The sequence below is a fragment of the Podarcis vaucheri genome (assembly GCF_965113315.1).
Source record: "Podarcis vaucheri genome assembly, chromosome: 7".
In the NCBI taxonomy this organism is placed as follows: Eukaryota; Metazoa; Chordata; class Lepidosauria; order Squamata; family Lacertidae; genus Podarcis; species Podarcis vaucheri.
The window spans coordinates 18,145,013-18,167,429 of NC_138765.1; the positions used below are offsets into that span (position 1 = coordinate 18,145,013).

Consider the following 22,417-nt stretch of genomic DNA (forward strand, 5'->3'; position numbering starts at 1 on the left):
ATTTTTAAAAAGAACTTTGCAGCTTCACCCTGGCCTTTCTGGTGCTAAGCCTTACGGGCCACAGATAAACCTAAAGTGAGAGGCAGAGTTCTTGGTTTTGTTGTTTGTTTGTTCCTTTGTTCATTAAAGCAGAGCAACATAGGAATCTAAGAAAAGGAGGGGTACCCTACCTGGAATAAAGGTCTCTCTTAAAAATATAATCCTCCATTGGCATGTTTTATCCTCAGCTCTTTAGTACTCTGTTGGCAATGTTATGAATGCTTGTCTTGCCAAATGCAAGATGGTTCTTTTAAACTGAGATATTGAGGCAATACAGAACACAAGTGAGTGAGAAGATTTAAGATTTTATTCTAAACAGCAAGCAACATCTACATTACTAAGCAAGCACTTCAATCTGCCACTTGGAAGCTCTCAAAAAGTGGCAAAGCGTCTCCCCAGGTAGCCTTAGGTTTGCACGGCCCTGCGATCGATCAGTCTGAGCACAAGCTTCTCAGACTCTGCCCAACACCATCTGATTTACAACACTGCTTTGGCTTTCTGAACAGCTGAGAGCAAACTGCAAGGGACTTAAGTTCCATGTTGGCGCTGAGAATGGAACTTCATGAGGAGAATTATGGCAACTGAGAAAGAGACGGGACAAGTATGGCAGCAGGGACTCTAGAGCCAAGTGTTGTTAGCCAAATTTCAGTTTATTTAAGAACATGTTTCACTTGCGCTGTGCATCAGATCCAGCTCCATTGCTGGATGGTGACAGGAGGAGAAGAAGCAGGCAGAGGGAGAGGACAGTTAACAGCAGAAAGCAGAGAGGAGGGGGACAGCAGCTGTAATCTGAGCTCTGACCAAAGGGACAGATAGATGTGTGAGAACTATGATAGTGGGCAAGACGTGGGAATGCAGGAAATACGCTCTGCCAAATCTCTTAGGATTTCAAAAGTAGCAGAGATGCATGAAAGATACGGGAAGAGAAGGTGGGGGCTTCCGTGTTGGGGAATGGGGAGGAGCTGAGCCGGGCAACTCCATGGGGAGGGCGGTGAGTAGAGAAGCTCCGTCTTAGTTTGTTGCTTTAGCAATAAATCTGAAAAAATTAACAGCCAGATTCGTCTCACGTTTGTGGGAGAGACCAAGCCATAACAGGTTGCCCGGACTCACTTTTTCTCTCATGCCGGAGGCCAACTGAGAACGTGATGGAAAGGCAAGTGCGGAACGTGGGGGATGCAGCTGGGGGAGCAGAGGGAGGGGCAGGAGAGCCCACAGACCCATCATAGAATTGAGAAGCTACACAGGGCAACTCAAATCACAGCTCCATACTCTAGCAGGAGCTCTAGATGAACAAAGGAGGAACACACAGGCTGAAAGGGACCTCAGGGCTGGCAAGGGGCCTGGGGTTCATCCTGCAAAATTCAGTGGGGACACAGAACGTTATGCTGCCTTTAAAATGGAATCCAATTACATTTTGGATGTGAGATCAGCCAAATTTAGCTTGGACAAACAGCAGATATCTTATCTGATAAGCTGGCTGGAAGGACCAGCGAAGGACTGGGCCATCACTTTAATGGAGGGCCAGCACAGCACGCTGGGAAATCTGCGGGAATTCTGGGGACAGATGGATGCAATGTTCAAGAGCCCCATGGAGCATGCAGCGGCTGAGCAACAACTGTTGAATCTGCGCCTGGAGGGGGGGGAGCTCTGTGGCCTCTTATGGGGCTGCTTTCAATGCCTTATTGCAAATGGTTGGCTGGGGACAGAACACGGGACCACTGGCAGCCATGTATGGAGCAGGATTGAACCCATCGATCCTGGATGAGATGGCGAAGATGCAACCCATGCAGTCACTGGACGAGTTAGTCAGAGCCTCCCTACAGCTGGGGTTACGTCAGGAGCAACGGACGTTAGAAAAGAGGGGGGCTGGGGGACCTTCGCTAGTAAGGAGCCACACTCCAAGTCTTTCTGCGCCAGGGATGGGCGACCCATCCAGCCAGGGGCAAGCAGTTGAACCAATGCAGATTGGCTCGAGAGAAAGAGGGAAGACTAGGATGGCATGGAAAGAAGGGAGTCCATGGCGTTGGGAAACATGCAGTTGCTTTGTGTGCGGGAGGCAGGGGCATTTGGCGAAACTGTGTCCCGATAGGAAGGTGGGGGGATCCCTGTCAGGGGCCAGTGTAGAAGAGAGGCCGAAACCCCAAGAGACACAGACGGGAAACGGCAACTACCTGCCTGCCTGGTCTGCACTGACAGGGAGTTGGAGGGTGGGGGTGGCAAAGAGCTCCAGCTGCCAAGGCTGCAGGAAGCTGGAGGACAAGCTGGGGGAAGGGAAGGCGAGTCTCTCTGCGTGAGGCTGTAGAAACCCTTGAGGGTAGCGTTGCGGGGGGGGTGCTGCATTACCGGTATGTCCCCTAAGGCTGAGGATGTCAGATAAGACACGGGCTTTGCTGTCAGTCTAGGATCACTCTCAGGAGAGTTTGGTGTCCTCCTTGTCTGCCTGGCTTGCAAAGCTTGTCATGCGGGCTCTATAGCTGCTCTGCACTCTGCAGAATGTTAGAATGTTTCTAAAAAATAAACTATTTCTTCCTCATGTTCAGTCTTGTAATATGAAGCCATGGGATCAGGCCCTACCCTCTGGAGCAGAAGAAAACAAGCTTATTCCCTCTTCTGTGTGACAACCCTTGAGATATTTGAAGATGGCTATCGTATCTCCTCTCAATCTCCTCTTTTCCAGGATAAACATACCCAGCTCCTTCAAGTGCTCCTCATAAGGCTTGGTTTTCAGAGCTTTGGTCATCTTGGCCGCCCTCCTCTGTACAAGTTCCAGCTTGTCAATATCCCTCTTCTGAAGGATATGAGGAGCTTCCAGCTTCAACATCACTGTCTGCATCATGTTTTCTCCTCACCTAAGCAAATGACTTGCACACCTTCCCAGCTGGGTGCAACTTCCCAGAGTAGATTTTAGAGGAGATGAGGGGGAGATGAGCTGAGAAAGAGGACAGGGACTCCTGCCCCATTAACATTTGTGTAGAAGGGAGAATGCCAGCAAGTATTTCCTTCAGCATACAGGAAAATCTCCTGAGAGAAGTGGGCAATTTTTTTATTTTCAGTTTCTCTCAGTTTCTCATTTTTCCAATATTTAAGTTCAGCTCCTCACATCTCCCTATCTGTTGGGTATTTCCATTTTTAAAAAAAAAATCATGAAAATTCATCATGAAAAAACAGCTTCAAATTTATTTTGATCCCAAGCAGCCTTCACTTCAGCAAGGTCTTTTGTTTAGGTTTCTATTGTTATGGCAGGATCCTTGACAGTGATTCCTCATGGCTCAGTTTATCTGAGAAAGAGAAGAAAACTATAATAGTTAAACGATAGGTTTCCACACACTTTTATGGACATCTTTACAATCCGTGGTTTATGTGGGAAAATCAATTTACTTAGGGCCCGTCTCTACCAGTGGGTTGTTTGAGCAGCAGTTGGTAGTATTTCAATAAAGTGAAGAATTCTGCCTGTTGTCAATCTCTCAAAAATCTATATGTGCATGCATTCACACATAACCCTTAAAACATGTTTGTGTGAGAGTTCTACTTAGCACAGACTCACTGAAATTAATAACTATGTCTAAGGTCCATTAATTTTAATAGGTTTACTCTGAGTAAACGTTAGTTGAAGACAACCCATTATCAGCAACCTTATCTTGTCCTGAAAACTATGTAAATATACAGTGGTACCTCAGGTTACATACGCTTCAGGTTACAGACTCCGCTAAAACAGAAACAGTGCTTCAGGTTAAGAACTTTGCTTCAGGATAAGAACAGAAATCAGGCTCCGGTGGCGCGGCAGCAGCAGGAGGCCCCATTAGCTAAAGTGGTGCTTCAGGTTAAGAACAGTTTCAGGTTAAGTACGGTCCTCCGGAATGAATTAAGTACTTAACCTGAGATACCACTGTAATGAATAAATAAATGAAATACAGCAAAGGGAAAAAAGAGCATAACATCCTTTTTAGAATTAAATACATTCTAAGGACCTAACTGCATGATACATTAACTGTGGGGTGTTATCAGTGGGGGGGGGCTTTCTGTCTGTCTGTCTGTCTGTTTGTTTGTTTGTTTGTTTGTTTGTTTGAATTGATATGGGGAGGCGATTTTGCAGCAGGACTAAAGTGCCTGGGGAAGGGAAGTTTCATCTTTGGTACCACAGTCATGGAAGGACCCAGAAAGACCTGAAAGGGCGACTCGGCAAAGTCGTAGAATCATAGAACTGTAGAGTTGGAAGGGACCCTGAGGGTCATCTAGTCCAACCCCCTGCAATGCAGGAATATGCAGCTGGTCCATACAGGGATCGAACCTGCAACCTTGGTGTTATCAGCACCATGGTCTAACCCATGAGCTATCCAGGCTCATCAGGCAGCACCAACCCAGAACCGAGAGAAGCTCCAGCATCATCTGCCCTGCCTTGAACACTTGCCGTGCCATTTTTCTAATCAGATATGGCTCACAGATACCATTTGTACATGCCCAAAAGTGTTCCTGCTGCTTTCTTGTAGTGGTAATATCCATCAACTGGGGGGGGGGGGGCTCTGCAGAGGGAAATATTGAATGATCACTCGAAAGGGAGACCAGCCGCATTGGCTTCAGGGCAGTTTCTTAAAACTCTTAATGTAGCACCAGCTCTGCTCAATGGTGATGGCATGTTATTTAGGCCCTTTGCCACGGGGCAAAATGGCAGCCTTCTAGAACATCATTGTTAATAAAATTATTGTTTATAATATGATATGATCAGTGCTTTTTTCTGGGGGTGATGCAGGGGTACACATACCCCTAAACATTTTGTTGTTACCACCTCCAATGGCAGCTTCCTTTCCTTTCCCAGAAAGGAATCAGGAAGATGTTAGTGCACACAACCTCATGCCAATGTGGAAGTTTCTGTGAGCTGTGTAATATGAGGTAATGCATGTTCTTTGCACTGACCATTTACTGTATTTATCTTCCCTGATTTGAACTATAAAATGGTGCTTTTGAATGGTCAAATGAGAGTACCCCTAAAAAATTTTTAAGAAAAAAAAGCACTGGATGTAATATATGATAGTATAATATAATATAATATCACGACAGCTATAATATAATTAATATAATAACAATAAAAAGGTAAAAGGTAAACAACAACAACAATCATTCTGCCACCCCCACCAAGCAGGGAGATCAGAGTCTCCTTTAACTCAAAGAAGCTCAGAAAGAAACGAAAATCATTCTAGACCCAGGAGAAAAGTTCAACTCCTTTCCTGCTGCTGGACCAATATTTTACAGCCAAGCTCAGTCGTCTTCTCAGACGTCACTTTTCTCCATCCTGCTCTCTCTCTCTGTATCTCCCTTTTACACCCTCTCTCCCTCCTGACCCTCACACTACTAAAAGCAAAAAAGAAAATGAAGGCAGCCAGCGAGGACGAGATAAGATCACAACAAATAGCAAAGAACTCATAACCCACCTGCTCTCAGCAGCCAGAAACACCATAACCAGATGGGAAACAGCCCTACTAGAAAAATTAACTAATAAACTGAAACTGACACAGGGACAAACAGAAGAAGACGCCTTCACCCCGGTATGGCTCCCCTTTATCACATACACAGCCCAACAGGACAGTGACAATAATCCACCAACAGCATACAAATCAATATGACTAACCTGATCCAAAACACCCACTCACACACGAAAGCAAAGATCACCACAGCCAATCACAAGCAAACAATCACACCCTAGGCCAACCCCAACCTCTCTCACCACCAAAGGAACACAAGTGAACAACACAAGCAACGCTGACACCAAACTCTACATACATTAAACATAATAGAAACACCGCCACCCGACCCCACCCCTATCCATCCTCCCTCTCTCCAACCCCCTTTCTTTTTTCTTTTCTTCTCCCCCTAATGCCTCAACAAATGAAACGGATTTGTAAAAATGTTACATGAAAAAAATAAATACGAGGCACTACACTTCTGTAAAACAAGAAAATCCTGAATAATATATATATATATTTAAAAAACAACAACAAATAGCCGAAGCCGCATTCCTGGCCAAGCAGCCCGTTTGCCAGCGGGGATGCTGCCTTTTCTGAGAAGTCCCAAAGGAGCACCTGTGGAAGCATCCCATGGAGGTATTCCTTCACCTCTGCTGTTGTTGCCTCTGTGCCAGTCTCAGCAGCACCTGAGTTGTCGGTACTTAAGCCGCCTGGCATTGATGAAAGAGGACTACGCAGAGCCCAGCCTTCCTACTACTGCAGTGTAGAATATTTGCAAAGTATCGTAGAAATTTCCTTTTTTTTTAACCTTCCAGTTAATAAGGTGCATTCATTTCAACTGGTGTGCTCTGAGCATGAGTAATGTTGGATAAAATCCATAGGCTGGGGTGTAAATGGCAAGCTGGGGGAGCAGAGCAGTGCTATGAGGAAAATTCGACTGATAAGGGCATGTGATGCCCATGGTTGCATAACCAGACCTGCATCTGAGGTACATCAGATGTGGTAGCAGTAGTAGTAGTAATGATGATGCCCATCTGGGCAGCTTCCAATAAAATATTTAAAATACCATAAAACATCAAACATTAAAATAATAATAATAATAATAATAATAATAATAATAATAATAATAATAATAATATCTTTATTGTCATTGCCCCCTCTCAGGGACAACGAAATTACTTGGCTGCTCCATCCACCCAGGTAGGGCACTCCACACAAAATCAAAACAACTATAAAAACACTAATTAAAACAATACAGTATAAAACAGCAAGGAAGATTAGATGACTTCCCTAAACAGGGCTGTGTCCAGATATCTTCTAAAAGTCAGATAGTTGTTTATTTCCTTGACATCTGACCACTACCAAGAAGGCTCTCTGCCTGGTTCCCTGTAACCCCCCTTCTCACAGGGAGGGAACTGCCAGAAGGCCCTTGGAGCTGGACCTCAGTGTCTGGGCTGAACGATGGGGGTGGAAACTCTCCTTCAGATACTAGGCCAAAACCCTTTAGGGCTTTCAAGGTCAGCACCAAAACTTTGAATTGTGCTCGGAAACGTACCAGGAGCCAATGTAGGTCTTTCTGGACCAGTGTTATATGGTCTCAGTGGCCACTCCCAGTCACCAGTCTAGCTGCCTCATTCTGGATTAGTTCTAGTATCTGGGTCACTTTCAAAGGTAGCCCCAATTAGAGCGCATTGCAATAGTGCAAGTGGGAGATAACTAGAGCATGCACCACTCTGGCAAGACAGTCCACGGGCAGGCAGGGTCTCAGCCTGCGTACCAGGTGGAGCTGGGAGACAGTGTAAGAATGCAATGACAACAAGGTTCTGCCTTATATCTGAAGTGTGTCAGGTTCTTTCTTCCAACCCTGTCTCTGCATAGACCTCACTGGTTATTTGCAACAAAATAGATGGGGGGGGTGTATGTGACAGTGAACGTATTGCATTAGCATGTGCTTCTGTTCTGCTTAAAGGGAGCCCTTTCGCCACTAACATGTCTACTGAGGGCCTCCTGGGCATCCTTTTTTTTAATATAATTTTTTATTGGTTTTACAAAGATTTTAAACAATACGAACATATAAAAAGACATACAAACACGTATAGTTTCATAACTTTTTTTTTCATAAACCTCGTTTCTCGGACTCCCCCATACCTCCCTTTTCTGCATCCCAATGTCCAAAGTTTTCCAGCAACTTCCAATTAAATCTGTCAAACATATGTCTTCTTAATCTTTCCTTCAGTCTAATCTTATATCGCTGTAACCCTTTCTTTCTCAAAACCTCGACATTCTAACATTCACCAAGTCTATAATAGTCCTTAAGATAAATTTTAAATTTCTTCCATTCTTCTTCTGCCGTCTCCTTCCCCTGGTCGCGGATTCTGCCGGTCATCTCAGCCAGTGTCATATAGTCCATCACTTTCATCTGCCATTCTTCCAGGGTGGGTAGGTCTTGTGTCTTCCAATACTTTGCGATGAGTATTCTTGCTGCTGTTGTAGCATACATAAAGAAAGCTCTATCCTTCTTTGACACCAATTGGCCGACAATGCCCAAGAGAAAGGCCTCTGGTTTCTTAGGGAAAGTACATTTAAGTACCTTTTTCATTTCATTATATATCATTTCCCAGAAAGCCTTAATCTTCGGGCACGTCCACCAAAGGTGATAAAAGGTACCCTCGGTTTCTTTACACTTCCAACACTTATTGTCAGGCAAATGGTAAATTTTTGCAAGCTTGACTGGGGTCATGTACCACCTGTAAATCATTTTTATAATATTTTCCTTTAAGGCATTACATGCCGTAAATTTTATACCGGTGTTCCACAACCATTCCCAGTCAGCAAACATAATGTTATGACCAATGTCCTGTGCCCACTTAATCATAGCCGATTTAACTGTTTCATCCTGTGTATTCCATTTCAGCAGCAAATTGTACATTCTTGACAAATTCTTAGTATTGTGTTCTAACAGTTCAGTTTCTAATTTTGATTTCTCCACCTGGAAGCCAATTTTCCTATCTTGTTTGTACACCTCCATTATTTGATAATAATGGAGCCAATCTCGTACTTTGGATTTCAATTTCTCATGACTCTGTAACTTCAGTTTATCTCCGTCTTGTTCCAAGATTTCCCAATACTTTGACCATTCGGCCTCCATATTGAGTTTCTTCAATGCCTTAGCCTCCAAGGGTGACAACCATCTAGGGGTTTTATTTTCCAACAAATCTTTATATCTTATCCAAACGTTAAATAACGCTTTTCTGACAATATGATTTTTAAAGGCCCTATGCACTTTGATTTTGTCATACCATAGATATGCATGCCAACCAAATGTGTTATTGAAACCTTCTAAATCCAAGATATCTGTGTTCTCGAGGAGCACCCACTCTTTCAGCCAGCAAAATGCTGCTGCTTCATAGTACAGTTTTAAGTCCGGCAGGGCAAATCCCCCTCTTTCTTTTGCATCTGTAAGTACTTTAAATTTTATTCTGGGCTTTTTGCCCTGCCAGACAAATTTCGCAATGTCTTTCTGCCACCTCTTGAAACAGTCCATCTTGTCAAGAATCTGCAAAGTTTGAAACAAAAATAACATTCTAGGCAATTGTTGTTGTTGTTTAGTCGTTTAGTCGTGTCCGACTCTTTGTGACCCCATGGACCAGAGCACGCCAGGCACTTCTGTCCTCCACTGCCTCCCGCAGTTTGATCAGACTCATGCTGGTAGCTTCAAGAACACCATCCAACCATCTCATTCTCTGTCGTCCCCTTCTCCTTGTGCCCTCCATCTTTCCCAACATCAGGGTCTTTTCCAGGGAGTCTTCTCTTCTCATGAGGTGGCCAAAGTATTACATTCATCTTAATAACTGCAATTCGGCCTAACATTGACAGTTTCAAATTTGACCATATTTCTAGATCTTTTTTAATTTCTGACCAACATTTTTCATAGTTGTCTTTATACAAGTTCAAATTTTTAGATGTCAGGTAAACCCCTAGGTATTTCACCTTCTTAACCACTGTCAAGCCTGTCTCTTCTTGAAATTTCTCCTTCTCCATGACTTAAATTTTTTTCTAAGACTTTAGTTTTTTTTTGTTCAGTTTGAATCCGGCTACCTGGCCAAATTGTTGAATTATCTCCAACACCCTTTTCGTACTAGTGTCTGGCTCTTGTAGGGTCAATACTAAGTCATCTGCAAAGGCCCTTAACTTATAATGTTTAGCTCCGACCTGTACGCCTTTAACCTGCTGGTCATTTCTAATCATATTCAGCAACACCTCCAGAACAGAAATAAAAAGCAATGGGGAAATTGGGCACCCCTGTCGTGTTCCTTTTTCTATCTTAAGTTCCTCAGTTACCACATTATTTACAAACAGTTTAGCTTTTTGTTCAGAATATATCGCACCCATACCATTCTCAAATCCTTGACCTACCCCCATCCCATGAAGTTTCTTTTTCATAAAACTCCAAGAAATGTTGTCAAAGGCTTTCTCCGTGTCCACAAAAATCAACACTGCTTTGGTGTTAATGTTCACCTCTAGCAATTCCAAAATGTCTATTATATTCCTTACATTGTCTGATAAATGCCTTTTAGGGAGAAAGCCTGCTTGGTCCTTATGAATCTTCTCCATCAGCACTCTTTTAAATCTTTTTGCCAAAATGTCTGCAAAGATTTTGTAATCCACATTAAGTAATGATATTGGGCGGTAGTTCTTAAGTTGAGTCTTTTCAGTCTCTGTCTTTGGTATGAGTGTAATATAAGCTTCTTTCCACGACTCTGGTGCCCTTTTCCCTTCTAAAATCTCGTTACAGACTTCTTTTAACGGTTGAACCAACCACTCCTTCAAAGCTTTGTAGTATCTGGAAGTCAATCCGTCTGGTCCTGGAGATTTGCCCACTTGCATGTCCTGAATGGCTCCCTCTATCTCTTGTTCTGTTATTCTCTGGTTTAAATCCACCTTGCTTTGATGAGAGATTTTTTGTAGTCCATATTTATTAAGGAATTCATCTATATCCTCTTCAATTTGTGGCCCTTGAGAATATAGTTTTTTAAAATAACTCACAAAACAGTTTCTAATCTCGTTAGGTTTAGATATATTCTTTCCATCTACTTCTAGGCTTGTAACTGTATTTAATTTCTGTCTTTTCTTCAATTGCCAGGCCAGAAGTTTACCACATTTATCTGCCGATTCAAATGTCTTTTGTTTCATTTGCTTTATCTTCCATTCAATCTCTTGATTCATCAATTCCATATATTGTGTTTGATATAACTTGATCTCTCTCAGAATCTCCTGGGACTTTGGTTTTGATCTCAATTTTTTCTCTCCTTCTTTTATCTTTTCCAAAATCTTTTCCTTCTTCTCATTCTGCTTTCTCTTTTTTATTGAATTTTGTTGAATCAAGAATCCTCGCATCACAGCTTTACTTGCGTCCCAGATCACTCTTTTTTCCACGTCGGCCTTAAGGTTTATTTCAAAATAGTCTTTTAAGGTTTTTTGGGCTTTCAAGTGGATCTCCTTATCTCGAAATAGGGTGTCATTCATCCTCCATCTAAATTGACCAGTTGTTGTAAGTTTCATTTCCATCTTCACGGCGTTATGGTCGGAGCAGGTTTTTGGGCAGATTTCTACCTTCTTAATCTTTGGGGCCATCCCACTAGTGATCCAAATTTGATCAATTCTGGTCCAGGTCATCATTGCTTGAGAGAAAAAAGTTCCCTCTCTCTCAAGAGGGTTCCTTGTTCTCCATATGTCTATTAAGTCCATATTTTCAGTCATTTCAAAGAATGTCTTCGGAAGTCTCCCTTCCTTGGAGATTGTCAGTCTTTGTGCCTTGTCCATATTTGTAGAAACCACACCGTTCATATCTCCCATAATTATTACATTGTAATCCAAATAGTCCATCAGAGTTCCATGGAGCTTCTTAAAGAATTCCGCCTTGCCTTCATTTGGTGCATAACCTCCAACTATTAAAATTTTTTCTCCTTGTACTTGTATTTCAACTGCCAGGTATCTTCCTTGTTCATCTTTAAACATCATTTTTGGAGCCCATTTCTCTTTTACATAAATCACAACTCCCCTTTTCTTAACTTTGTCCGATGAGATAAATTCTTGTCCTAATCTTTTATTTATAAGTAGTTTCCTGTGTACCCTGGTTACATGGGTCTCTTGTAGGCAGATCAAGTCCAATTGTTCTCTTTTCAAAATATGAAACACTTGACGTCTCTTCAAAGGCATGTTGAGCCCATTGCAATTCCAACTAAGGAATTGCAGGGCCATCTTGTTATTTTTCTGCTACTCCTCCAACTGCTTCCAGTTGTTGCTCTTCCTCTGATGGTGGTGGGTTAAGTCCAAACGGTAAATTCAGAATATCTAGTGCTCTCCTTTGTTCTGCGATTGGATCCACCGTTCCCTTCTGTAAATCCTCTTGGTTTCTCTCCAGAAACTTCTCTTTATCTTGGATTGTCTTTATTTTCACCTTCTTTCCCTTGTAGTCAAAAGATAGTCCTTGTGGAAACTCCCACCTAAAGCGGATGTTGTTCTTCTTCAGCAGGTTGACCAAATCCTTGTAGAAGGTTCTCACCTCCAAGAAATATTTAGGGATATCTTTAAAAATCTGTATAGGTGATTTTTTCAATTTCCAAGGCCTTTTGGTAATGTAGTTTTAATATTTTGTCTCTTTCTTCCTTGGATCTAAGAGTAATCAGACAATCCCTCGGGGTCTTTTTGTTCAGTCTCCTGCCCAGTCTAAATGGTGTTGTTATCTTAAATTCTTCCTCCTCCAAATCGTCCCAAAAATCCGCAAGCTCTTGTGTTAGGAACTCCACGAGGTTGTCTCCTTCGCTCTCGGGAATCAATCTCAATTTCAGATTTCTTTCCTTTCTCTGTAGTTCCCACAAAGCCAAAGTTGCATCATGTTCATGAACCTTTTTAGCAATCGGTTCTAAGTTCTCTTGTGTCTCTCCAGCAATAGTTCTAGCTTCCTCTGCAATCTTACATGTTGCAGAATTTTCTTGAACCAGCCTGTTTATAGATTCTGTGTTCAAGTCCAGTCTTGCTGTTAGTTCTGTTAATTTCTGTGTATTTTATGTACTCTGCTTTGTTAAGGTCTCCAAAGATTGATTTATCTTGAGTAACGCTTGTGTCACTGACTCCATAGAGGCAGCTGTCACTTTTTCTTGTCCTGTTGTTCCTGTAGGAATTACGCCAGTAATTGAGCTTCTTTTCTTTTGTTGCTGTTGCTGGTGTTGTTGCTGCTTGGCCTTGGCTCTGGTGGTTATCTCTTCTACTGGGCCACTCATGTCCCAAGGACGTTCCCACGAAAACAGTCCTCTGATGGAAAATTCCACTGTCCTAAACTGTTACAACCGTTACTTAAGCCCTCTAGGGGGAGCAAAGCAAAATGTCCGAGTACGGAGACAAAGAAGTTAAAAACAAGTATATCAGGAGGCTTGTAAATATATGTTACAGCACTTTTTCCCGTGGATACTATTTCAACATGCTCCAATATACTGTAGCAACAAGGTCTAAAAACTTTGTAGCAAAGGAAACTTCAACCATGTAACTTTTCCAAGAATTTAAAGACAGTTTCAGTGCTCTATTATCTTGTTTGGCAGTCCGTTTCAGGATATTAAGGCAGCAGAAGATTTTTCCCTTTTAGATAAGTCATGCAGTTCTTATTGTCCCTTTTTCCTCCCCTCTGTCCTGCTTGCTAGAGGGGAGATCCAAGTCCAATGTCAGGTTTAAATAGTCAAGGAATGTTTCATACAGATGCAGCTTTAAATTACCGTTGCTTTAGCTGTCATACAGTCGGGGGAAGGCAGACTTCCTTAATTTTTGTCTTCCCCGTTTTCAGCCAAATTTTCAATTTTAAAGGGTTCCAAATTAGCGTTCAGTCTTACTCACAGGTTTTTCAGTCCTAGATTTACAGGAAGAAATCGGCGCTCTCCGTCAATGGCGACGCGGCTTCACTCTGCGGGCTGGGTAACGACTCTCAGCACCGCGCTCTCCCGATGCCGTTCCAGAGCCTTTAAAAAGGCTCTTTCTGCAGTAAAGGGGGGCGCTTCTGGTGCCCACCGAGTCTCCTTGTTCACAGGCTTCCGCGCCTGTGATTTTAGGGGTCCCCCGCTTGCCGTAGCGGGTAAGACCCGAACTTGCAGAGCAGTCCTCCTCCGGAGCTCGGAAAGAGGACCGCCATTAACACTGGCGCCGACCGGAAGCCTCCCTCCTGGGCATCCTTTGTCACGTGACTCATTTGCCTTGCAGAAAATTCTGAGAATGCAAAAGCATCATAAGCATGTTATATTGGTTCACATGTAGTGCTGCTCAGACCTGTCAGGTTTCACTGTCAAGGTCCCTAGGCTGGGAATGTGCATAAACTCACAGACAGACTTGCCTTGTTGTAGCTGTGCACTGAAGATCAGCAGTGATGACCGTGTATCACCAATTTTGATCTAGGAATGACATACTGCATTTTTCCATGTATAACACACCCCCATGTATAACACACCCCCATGTCTATTTGGGGGGACTACAAAGTAAGAAATTTGTACAGTGCACTATCCGTGTATAAGATGAACCCAATTTTTAAACATTATTTTAAGGTTAAAAAAAACCCCTAGTCTTATACACGGAAAAGTATGGTACATACTTCTGATGGGAGACCCCGAATAGAGACTGAAAACCCCTATGCAGTTTTAAATCACCAAGAACCATTGAGCTTATCTCCGACAAAAGTCTAATTAACTGGTGCAGGCATGTATTTGTTACTAAATGCTCTGCTGGTGACGTCACACAGAACTGTTTATCCCTGTAAGTTCTGATTCTCCTCACAGATTTGCAACTGTATACCCTGCATAACCTTGAAAGGGAAAGTAGCTTTGGGTTTTTAATATCTTGGAGCAGAAATTAGATCCTGTTTACAAATTGCCCTCTCCCCCTCCCCTGCCCAACACACAGCTCTGCTCAAACAGGTGATTTCTGAGAAAACGAAAGTTAGTGGGGTTGCTGTAGGTCCTCCTCCTTCCTGCAAATCCTTTCTTGGACAGGGCTGGGTCCTGATTGGGTTTCTGAATTCTTACCGCAGTACAGTGTGTCAAAAGATTTCAGATTAAAATAGCCTCTGCTGGCACTCAGAGTGAGGGGCAAGAAATTCCCCCTGCAGACACTTCTCAGTTGGCTTTGCAGATGCAGCTGCTACCTGCCTGCCCCGTCTGCAAGGAGACGGAGTCGGAGTGCATGTGTGGAAAGAGCTCCAACTCCCAAGGCTGCAGGAAGCTGGAGGACCAACTGGGGGAAGGGAAGGCGAGTCTCTCTGTGTGAGGCTGTAGAAACCCTTGAAGGAACCCGTGCCTGGTGCCCCCCCCCCTGTATTATGTCCCCCTAAGGCTGAGGGTGTCAGATAAGACACAGGCTTTGCTGTCAGTCTAGGATCACCCCGAGGAGAGTCTCGGGTCCTTCCTGCCTGCCTGGTTTGCAAAGCCAGCGTGTCATGCGGGCTCTATAGACGCTCTGCACTGCAGAATGTTAGAACTTTTCCAAAAAAGTTGACTATTTCCTTTCTAAAAAAGTTCTCGGCAAAATTCATCAGGACTTCTATTTATTATGATTATAATTGTTATTATTAACATCCTCAAAAGGCAGTGTACAAAATGCAATGAACACAGCTGAAAAGCATTTAAAACAACACAGGAAAAAAGTAAATATGTTTCCAAACAATGCTAAATAGACGCTCATGGCAGCAACCTATTCATCCACCTGGAAAAACTTGTCGGAATGAAAACATCTTCAGTTGTTTCCAGAAATTGCCGGAAGCAGGTTCCTGTTGTATCTCTGCAGGAGTGCTGTTCCACAGAACAGGGGAAGTCACACTGAAAGCCCTGCTCTGAATTACAGAAGATCTACCCAAATATCAGGAGTGAGTGGCAGATTTTATCCTGCCTGCATGATTGTTCTCACTGGCCTTGGTTAATAGAGGTTAGAAAGTATGATGGGCACTGACTCATTCTATACATAAAGCTTTGTTGGAAGAGGTTTTTAAAGCAATAAATACATCATGGTACAGATGTTGCTGCTGTTGGACCAACGAGATCGTGAGCTGCAGGCATCCAAGCCATGAAGGAAGCATTGTGGAACAACACTGTTTATTTCACAGCATTTATGTCCTGCTTAATTGCAATAAAACCTTAAAGCAGTTGAAACAGGCGATAGAACCCGTCCTGTTTTCTTCTTTGCAGGTGCCAAAACATTCCCCGCCACTAGGATCGAGGATCGTAGAATTGCAGATCTGGAAGGGAACCCAAGGGTCATCTAGATCAACCCCCTGAAATCAGGGCCATGTGGGGCTTAAGTGCAGAAAACGCGGGAGCTGCTGAGACGGACACAGAGGCAACTACCGCAGAGGGAAAGGGTTAACCATCTCGGATGCTTCAAGTGTCACGAGTGAGCCTTGGGGACCTTCCCTTTTAAAGGCAGCTGCACTGCTGTCAATCAGGCTGCTTGGAGCTCCCTCTAGCGGGGAATGCGGCTCTGGCTCTGCGTTGCAATCTCGTCCTCGCTCGTACTTTCGCTTTCTTCTTTCCTTTTTTTAGTGCGACGACCGGGAGGGAGAGGGAATAAAAGCGAGAGCGAGGAAGAGAGTTGGACGGAGAAAAGCCTAAGAGACCAGCAAGCAAAGCCTCCGAAGAGGGAACTGAGCTTTACTGCAAAAAAACCGGACTGGCAGCAGGTAAGGAGGTGAGCATTTCTCCTGGGGCTCTGATGATTTCCGTGGTTTCTGCGTTAAAGGGGACTCTGAGCTCATTGCTAGGCGGGGGGCGGCAGAATCGTTTATTTTTACTCTTAATGATGTCGGAGAAGGCTGCCCTTCTTCCCCGCTGCAAAGGGATTAAATAACATGAAAAATCCAGGGAGCAGCAAGCAGAGCTGGTGCTACTCTTAAGAGTTGTAAGTAACTGCTCTCAAATCAACGCGGGTCTCCCTTTCGAGCGGTGACGCGTGTTCATTCGACATCCCCCTCTGCAGCTGCTACGAGGCTGCCCTCCTTCTGGTGCACACAACCCCCCCTTCCAGGCTGCTCTTCGCCCGCATACCCAACACACACCTGGGGGGGGGGGAGAGGGAGACCTCATTCATTAACCCCTCCCCTCGTGTCCGGGCTCTTCCCTCACCTTGGGTGCCAGGATCAGAAGGAAAAGAGCTCCCATCCCATTCTCTCCCTCCCTGAAGGGAAGATGGTGGGGAGGGGGGGGAGAGAGAGAAAGGACGCAACTTCCGGCCAACTTTCCAGTCTGGACCCTGATCTGCACTCCCCCCCCCCTTCCTCTCCCAGCAACACCAGCAAGAAATCTCAGCAGCCGCCCAGGTAATTTCCAGTCAGGAGCGTGAGGAAAAGTCTCTCACTCCTAAAAAACTTCAGAGGGGGGGGAGAGAGAAGGGGAAAGAAAATAAAGGTTTGCTGAGGGGTCAGGAGGAGAGGAATTTGTGCCTGGTTCTTCCACAGGTTGGGGAGAAGGAGGGGGGAGGCTGTCTCCAATCTGAGAAGAGAAACCATTTCGCTGGAAAGCTGAGACAGTGGTACCTTGGTTTGCAACCGCTTTGGATTACAACCGTTTTGGGTTACAACCATGTCAAACCGGAAGTGCCTGTCCCTTTTTTTTGGATCAAAACCATTTTTTTTGGGGGGGGAGGCCCCATTGGCAAAAGCGCACCTTGGGTTAAAACCTGTTTTGGTTTACAACCGAACCTCCGGAACGGATTATGTTTTTAAACCAAGGTACCACTGTAATGTACAGCTTTGGGGAGGGGGGAAGTGGGTGGAGAATTTAGACACATAAGGTGTATCTGTTTATGAATTACTTAAATCAGTGGTTTTCAACCAGGGTGGCGTGACACCCTGGGGTGCCTTGAATGGTGGTCAGGGCTGCCGTAGGCAACACTGGCCTCTGTCCCTCTTTCATTCACTCCCTCATCTGATGCCCTCTGGTGTCTCTGCCTCCCAAAGGCTTGAAGAGCTGTTTGTTGCAGCAACCCTGGCTACAAGCTCCCCAGGCGAATGGTGCCTCTGGGGCTGGCCAGGGGGTGCTGGTTTCCAGGAGCTGAAGCGGGGCCTCAGGGTAAGCAAGCAAGTGGGCGAGGGAGCCCAGCCAACCAGACCACCAGCCCTTGCTGTTGGGAATGGAGAGACAAGTCCCAGGCCCCCATGGGGCAGTGTGAGAAGGCACCTCTATTGAGGGCAGGGAGGGCAACTCAGAGACCAGGGGTGGCATCAGCAGCTGCCCAGAGGACACCCAAAGAAAGGGGAGAGGAGGCTGAGGGAAGACTTTAAGAAGGAGGGGGGTTGTTTGAAAAAGGGTGAGAAGCTGCCAGCTCTGCAGGCAAGGGGTGACATAACTGGGCTCCTGAGCCCCACAGGGGAGCTGCAGAAAGAAGGTACTTGATCAAAGGAGCTGTGAACACAAAAAGGTTGAAAACCTCTGACTTAAATGACAAGCAGGGGCAGAATTTACATGCAGTGTGTAAAGGTAGGATGCGCTCTTAAAACATTCTTAAATAAAACTGCCCCAACCCCTTCTTCTTTTTGACCAGATCTTCTTCTTCTGCACCTTCAGACCGATAACTCTTTGTTGCATCTTTCTAAAAAACATGTAAGGTTTAATCATCAATGTAATGGGCACAGCGTCCCTCCCCAACCTAAAAAAAAAATCAAAAATTAGGAAGTGCAGTTTCTTAAAATGCTGAGAGTCCCCTTCCTCATGTCCCTCTCTGTATTCAGGGCTCTTGGGCTCTGCTCCTGTGTCATGGAAGCAGAGGAGTGGTGGGAGGCACCAGTTGGGGAACCCCCAGGAGAAGAATCTCAGAGCCAAGGGATTGGGGGTGGGATGGAGATGGAGATGAGTGGTCAGAGGGAGAAGAGAGAGCAGACTGGGAGGAGGAGAAGATGTCAGAAGCTGAAGAGGCAACAGGGTTTAGTGAGCAGGAAGAGTCTGTGGCAGAGAGTGGTCCTGAATCAGAGGCAGAACTGGAGGGGGGTTCAAGAGGCAGAGTAGAGACAGGGAATCTCCCCCTTGTGGTGTAACCAGTTTCCCTCCCACCTGGTCTCCCAGAACACGAAGAGGAATGAAGAGGGCAGAGCAATGAGAGACAAGACGAAAGAAATTCAGGTTGCTGGGGAAGAAGGAGCCTTAGAGAGCGGGGGATGTGGGGACCTACAGTCCTCGCAACAGCTTCCTTGGGGCAAGAGATACTGGGAAGAGTTGCTGTGTTCACTCGGCGTGCGCTGTTTGGTTTTCTTTGAGTAAAGAGTTAACTTCACAGACAACGGGTGTTTTATTGCTCACTAACTCCAGCTCCTGACGTCCCATGGCCTTTGGGCACGTTATCCTTGCACTCACTTCTGAATTATGGGATGTGATGGGATTCATACCATCTACCTGTAAAGCTTTGTTGCTTGGCAAATGATAATAATATTGGCGACGCTGGAAATTTTACAGAGGGCATGCCACTAATGAATGCTTCTAGTTAGGCCAGTCACTTAACATTTTCCTGCTTCCTTTCTCTGCAGCGTACCGAAATCCACAATGGTGGAAGACTTCGAGGTAGCCATTTCTCAGGGCCAATTGGCAGACTCTATGTCACACGTGCTGGCAAAACCACTGCACTTTTTCAACAGCACTCCGCTCAACATTGCCGTAGTAGGAGAGCCCGGCTCCGGGAAGTCCTCCTTCATCAATGCCATGCTGGGTCTTCGTGCCAATGACCCACGTGCCGCTGCGACTGGCATACAGATGACAACAGTGCAAGTCAAGGATTACCCACACCCAACACTTCCGCAAGTGATCCTTTGGGACCACCCTGGAAGGGGAATGGCAACTTTTGGGGAGGACAAATTTGAGAAGAAGGTCGATTTGAATCACTTTGATTTCTTCGTCATCGTCGGCTCCCAGCGCTTCCGCTCCACCCATTCTGACCTGGTCCGTGAGATCCAAGATATGGGCAAGAGCTTCTACTTTGTGCGCACCAAAGCAGACCTGGACCTGTCGGCCGCCAAGAGGCAACGGCCATCTGACTACAATGAGAAGAAGGTCCTCTTGCACATCCAGGAGGACTGCAAAGAGTGCTTGGTAAGAGAAGGAGTGAGGGACCCACAAGTCTTCATCGTCTCCAACTGGGAAGCCGACTGCTTTGACTTCCCCCTCCTGCAGGAAACGCTGAAGAACGATCTCTTGCGGCTGAAGAGGCAAGCCTTTCTGCTCCGCTTCCCTAACATCTGCCTGCCTATCTTAGAGAAAAAGAAAACCACTGTGAAGGAGAAGATTTGGACCAAAAGGCTTTGTTTGCTGGTCGCTCTTGGAAGCCCAGTTCCCTTCCTTCTTCCCATATTTCTGTTTAGAAAGTTCCGCTCCTGGTGCTTCCTGGACTTTGGCCTGGATGATCCATCCCTTGCAGCTCTGGCCCAGCTTGTTGGAAAGACAAGCACAGCCCTTAAAGCAGCAATGCAGTCCCTGGGAATGTTCTCTGCCATTTTATGGGTGCTGCCAGACTTGGTGGGACTCTCAGTGATGGCTTATGAATATCACCGCTGGGAGCATTTCCCCATCTTTGGCTGCCTTCTGTCCGGAGGGATTTCGCTTTCTCGCACCTACTTCATGCTGCAGAAATGCATATTGGGTGCTGCTAATGACACCCAGAGGGTTTTGTCCAAAGCTCTTGAGGCAGAGGAGAAAAAGTCCATTTAGCAGCAAGCAGATGTGCCATGATGACTAAGTGCTTGATATATAGTATCTGGTGAATTATACGTTTCCATTTTTTAAACAACCACCACCAAAAGACATTAAAAGAATAATCAGATGATCAGGTTTTTTATTTTTAAAATTCCATAAATCTTAGGCTTCTCATTTTCAAAACACCCTAAGTGAAATAATCTGAATGCCAGCATAATACCCCCTCAATTACTTTAAAATTAGTATCTCTATCCAATGTATAAGAATTAAGACCAATACCAAAAGGAGACTTTGGGACAAATGGACTTTTTCCTATTCATAATTCTTTCAGTCCACTGATGAATTGCTCTGTACATGATGTCAGACTAGAAAAACTAGTGAACTATGTGAACCTGCTTGCAGGGATGGTCTCCAGTTATAATTTATGGAGGCTGCAGCATTCACTTAAAGCACGACTGTAATTGTTTCCTAGTTTTATTGGTTTCTCTCTTTGCAAACTGCTTTGAGGTTTTATTAGAATCAAGCGGTGTATAAGTTTTCATGAAATAAACTAATTGGTTAAATTAATCTCCTTGCCACTTCCAGGACATTTGTGTTATAATCAACACTGCTTTCACATGGTCACTCTAATTATTTTAGAAATGTCCAGCAAAATCCAGATGTACGGCAGCCCATGTCGGCAGTGTAGCTTTTTTGGGGGAGAAAAAACCATACACTTTTGTGTTTGGATTTTCTCCTTTTAAAATATGGCCAAACTGACTAATCAGCTTTCAGTTTTCCATGAAAGTCTCATAAATGAAAAAATATGGTGAATTATCTAGACCCCCCTCATTCTTTGGCGATCACTTGTAGCCGAGTAAGACTGTCTTCCATAAACACGGTTTTAACAGTGAGTCCATGACTGTGGAGGCCAATTCTGGATCCACACGTCCTTCCACAGTGGGGACATTGGTTTCCAGGCAGGAGTAGATCACAGTGTGGATTTGCCAAGCGTGCCTTCCTCTTAGCATGTTTCTCCCTAGCGTCCTGAGTTCGAGTGTCTCCAAAGCCCATGGCACCTTTGATAAAGGCCGTTCTCCAACTGGAGCGCTCACAGGGCAGTGTTTTCCAGTTGTCAGTGTTTATACTACATTTTTTTAGATTTGCCTTGAGACAACATGTCATCGACACAATAAAAATACATGGAGGTGTGTGTTTATAGTGGGCCATCCAGATACCATTCCACTCTATTAAGAGTTCAGCAATAGTTCCCCAATGTCACTCACTTATTATTGCCATCTGGAAGGTCACTCTTGCTCTGTAGGGTGACAAAAGTGGGCAACACACACACCCATCAACATTTGTGTTACGAAAAAGTTGCTGGGCTTTAGCAGGAAACTATGGAGTCTGTGCCTATTGCAAACGAAGCAGAATGACCATCCCAAAACATTTGCAAATGCAAAGGGTATAGAAAGTGGGATCACGTATAATCACCCCAGTATAAACTAAGATATGAATGCTCAATAAAAAGGACATCTGGAAGATCCCTACAGCCTACCTCAAACTGATGCCTTCCAGATGTGTTGGGCTTCATTGGCCATGCTGGCTAGACCTGATGGGAGTTGTAGTTCAAAACCTCTGAAGCATTACTTGCTTTGGGAAGGCTGAGGTGAAATACTACTATATTGTGGGATTAGGACAGAACTAAACCACCCCACCCACAATTTACCCCTCTATGCGTGGTTGACAATGGGGAGTTTCAACCATTTGTTTCATTGTGGGGGGTCAAAATGGCTGCCTGTTTTTGTTTACAGAAAGAACACTGTAAATGGTACGAATTAAACTGCACTGCACAATGTGTGGCAAAGTCCCAGGAAGATCTGTAGTCATATTGCTTACCTGCAGGCAGGGATCTGCTTTTTAAAACTTATTTTGCAATGACACATAATATTAGGTAATTTATAGATGATATACGGTGACGATAAAGGCTCACGAACCATGCCAGGGCCAAGAGGTAATCTTTTGCAACAGAAAGAGGCGTTTCCGCTTAATGTCTTTTGAAAGTTTTATTGCAAGCTAAATATAAGCATTCTAATTTTAGCACCCACCTAGAACAAGCACAACCCCTGTGGGGAAATGAAAAATACCTGTTGCTGCTGCCCCTTCTTACCTCTTTTTCAGAACATCTCTGGAGCACAAAGCTGGTCAGCAGTGCCTCTATAGATGTTCTGAAAAAGA

At 44.6% G+C, this 22,417-nt stretch overlaps 2 protein-coding genes across 3 annotated transcripts in view; both read left to right on the forward strand.

Moving 5' to 3' along the window:
• LOC309537185 (interferon-inducible GTPase 5-like) overlaps nucleotides 1–22,417 on the forward strand; it is a 64,824-nt gene that overhangs the window by 6,462 nt on the left and 35,945 nt on the right. The gene's annotated exons all lie outside the window — the stretch shown is intronic.
• Nucleotides 1,011–20,767, forward strand: LOC309537161 (interferon-inducible GTPase 5-like). The gene is made up of 3 exons (XM_082231762.1): nucleotides 1,011–1,192; nucleotides 15,716–16,214; nucleotides 19,042–20,767. Exons 2-3 carry the CDS (start codon nucleotides 16,000–16,002, stop codon nucleotides 20,213–20,215), a joined length of 1,389 nt encoding a protein of 462 aa, XP_082087888.1. The 5' UTR covers nucleotides 1,011–1,192; nucleotides 15,716–15,999; the 3' UTR covers nucleotides 20,216–20,767.

What these genes read in the sequence shown, in the direction of transcription:
- LOC309537161 (XM_082231762.1), top strand. Translation starts at nt 16,000, where the DNA reads ATGCGGCTCTGGCTCTGCGTTGCAATCTCGTCCTCGCTCGTACTTTCG. An exon ending in GACTGGCAGCAGGTAAGGAG is followed by an intron (nt 16,215 to 19,041) that starts GTGAGCATTTCT and finishes CTTTCTCTGCAG; the next exon opens with CGTACCGAAATCCACAATGG.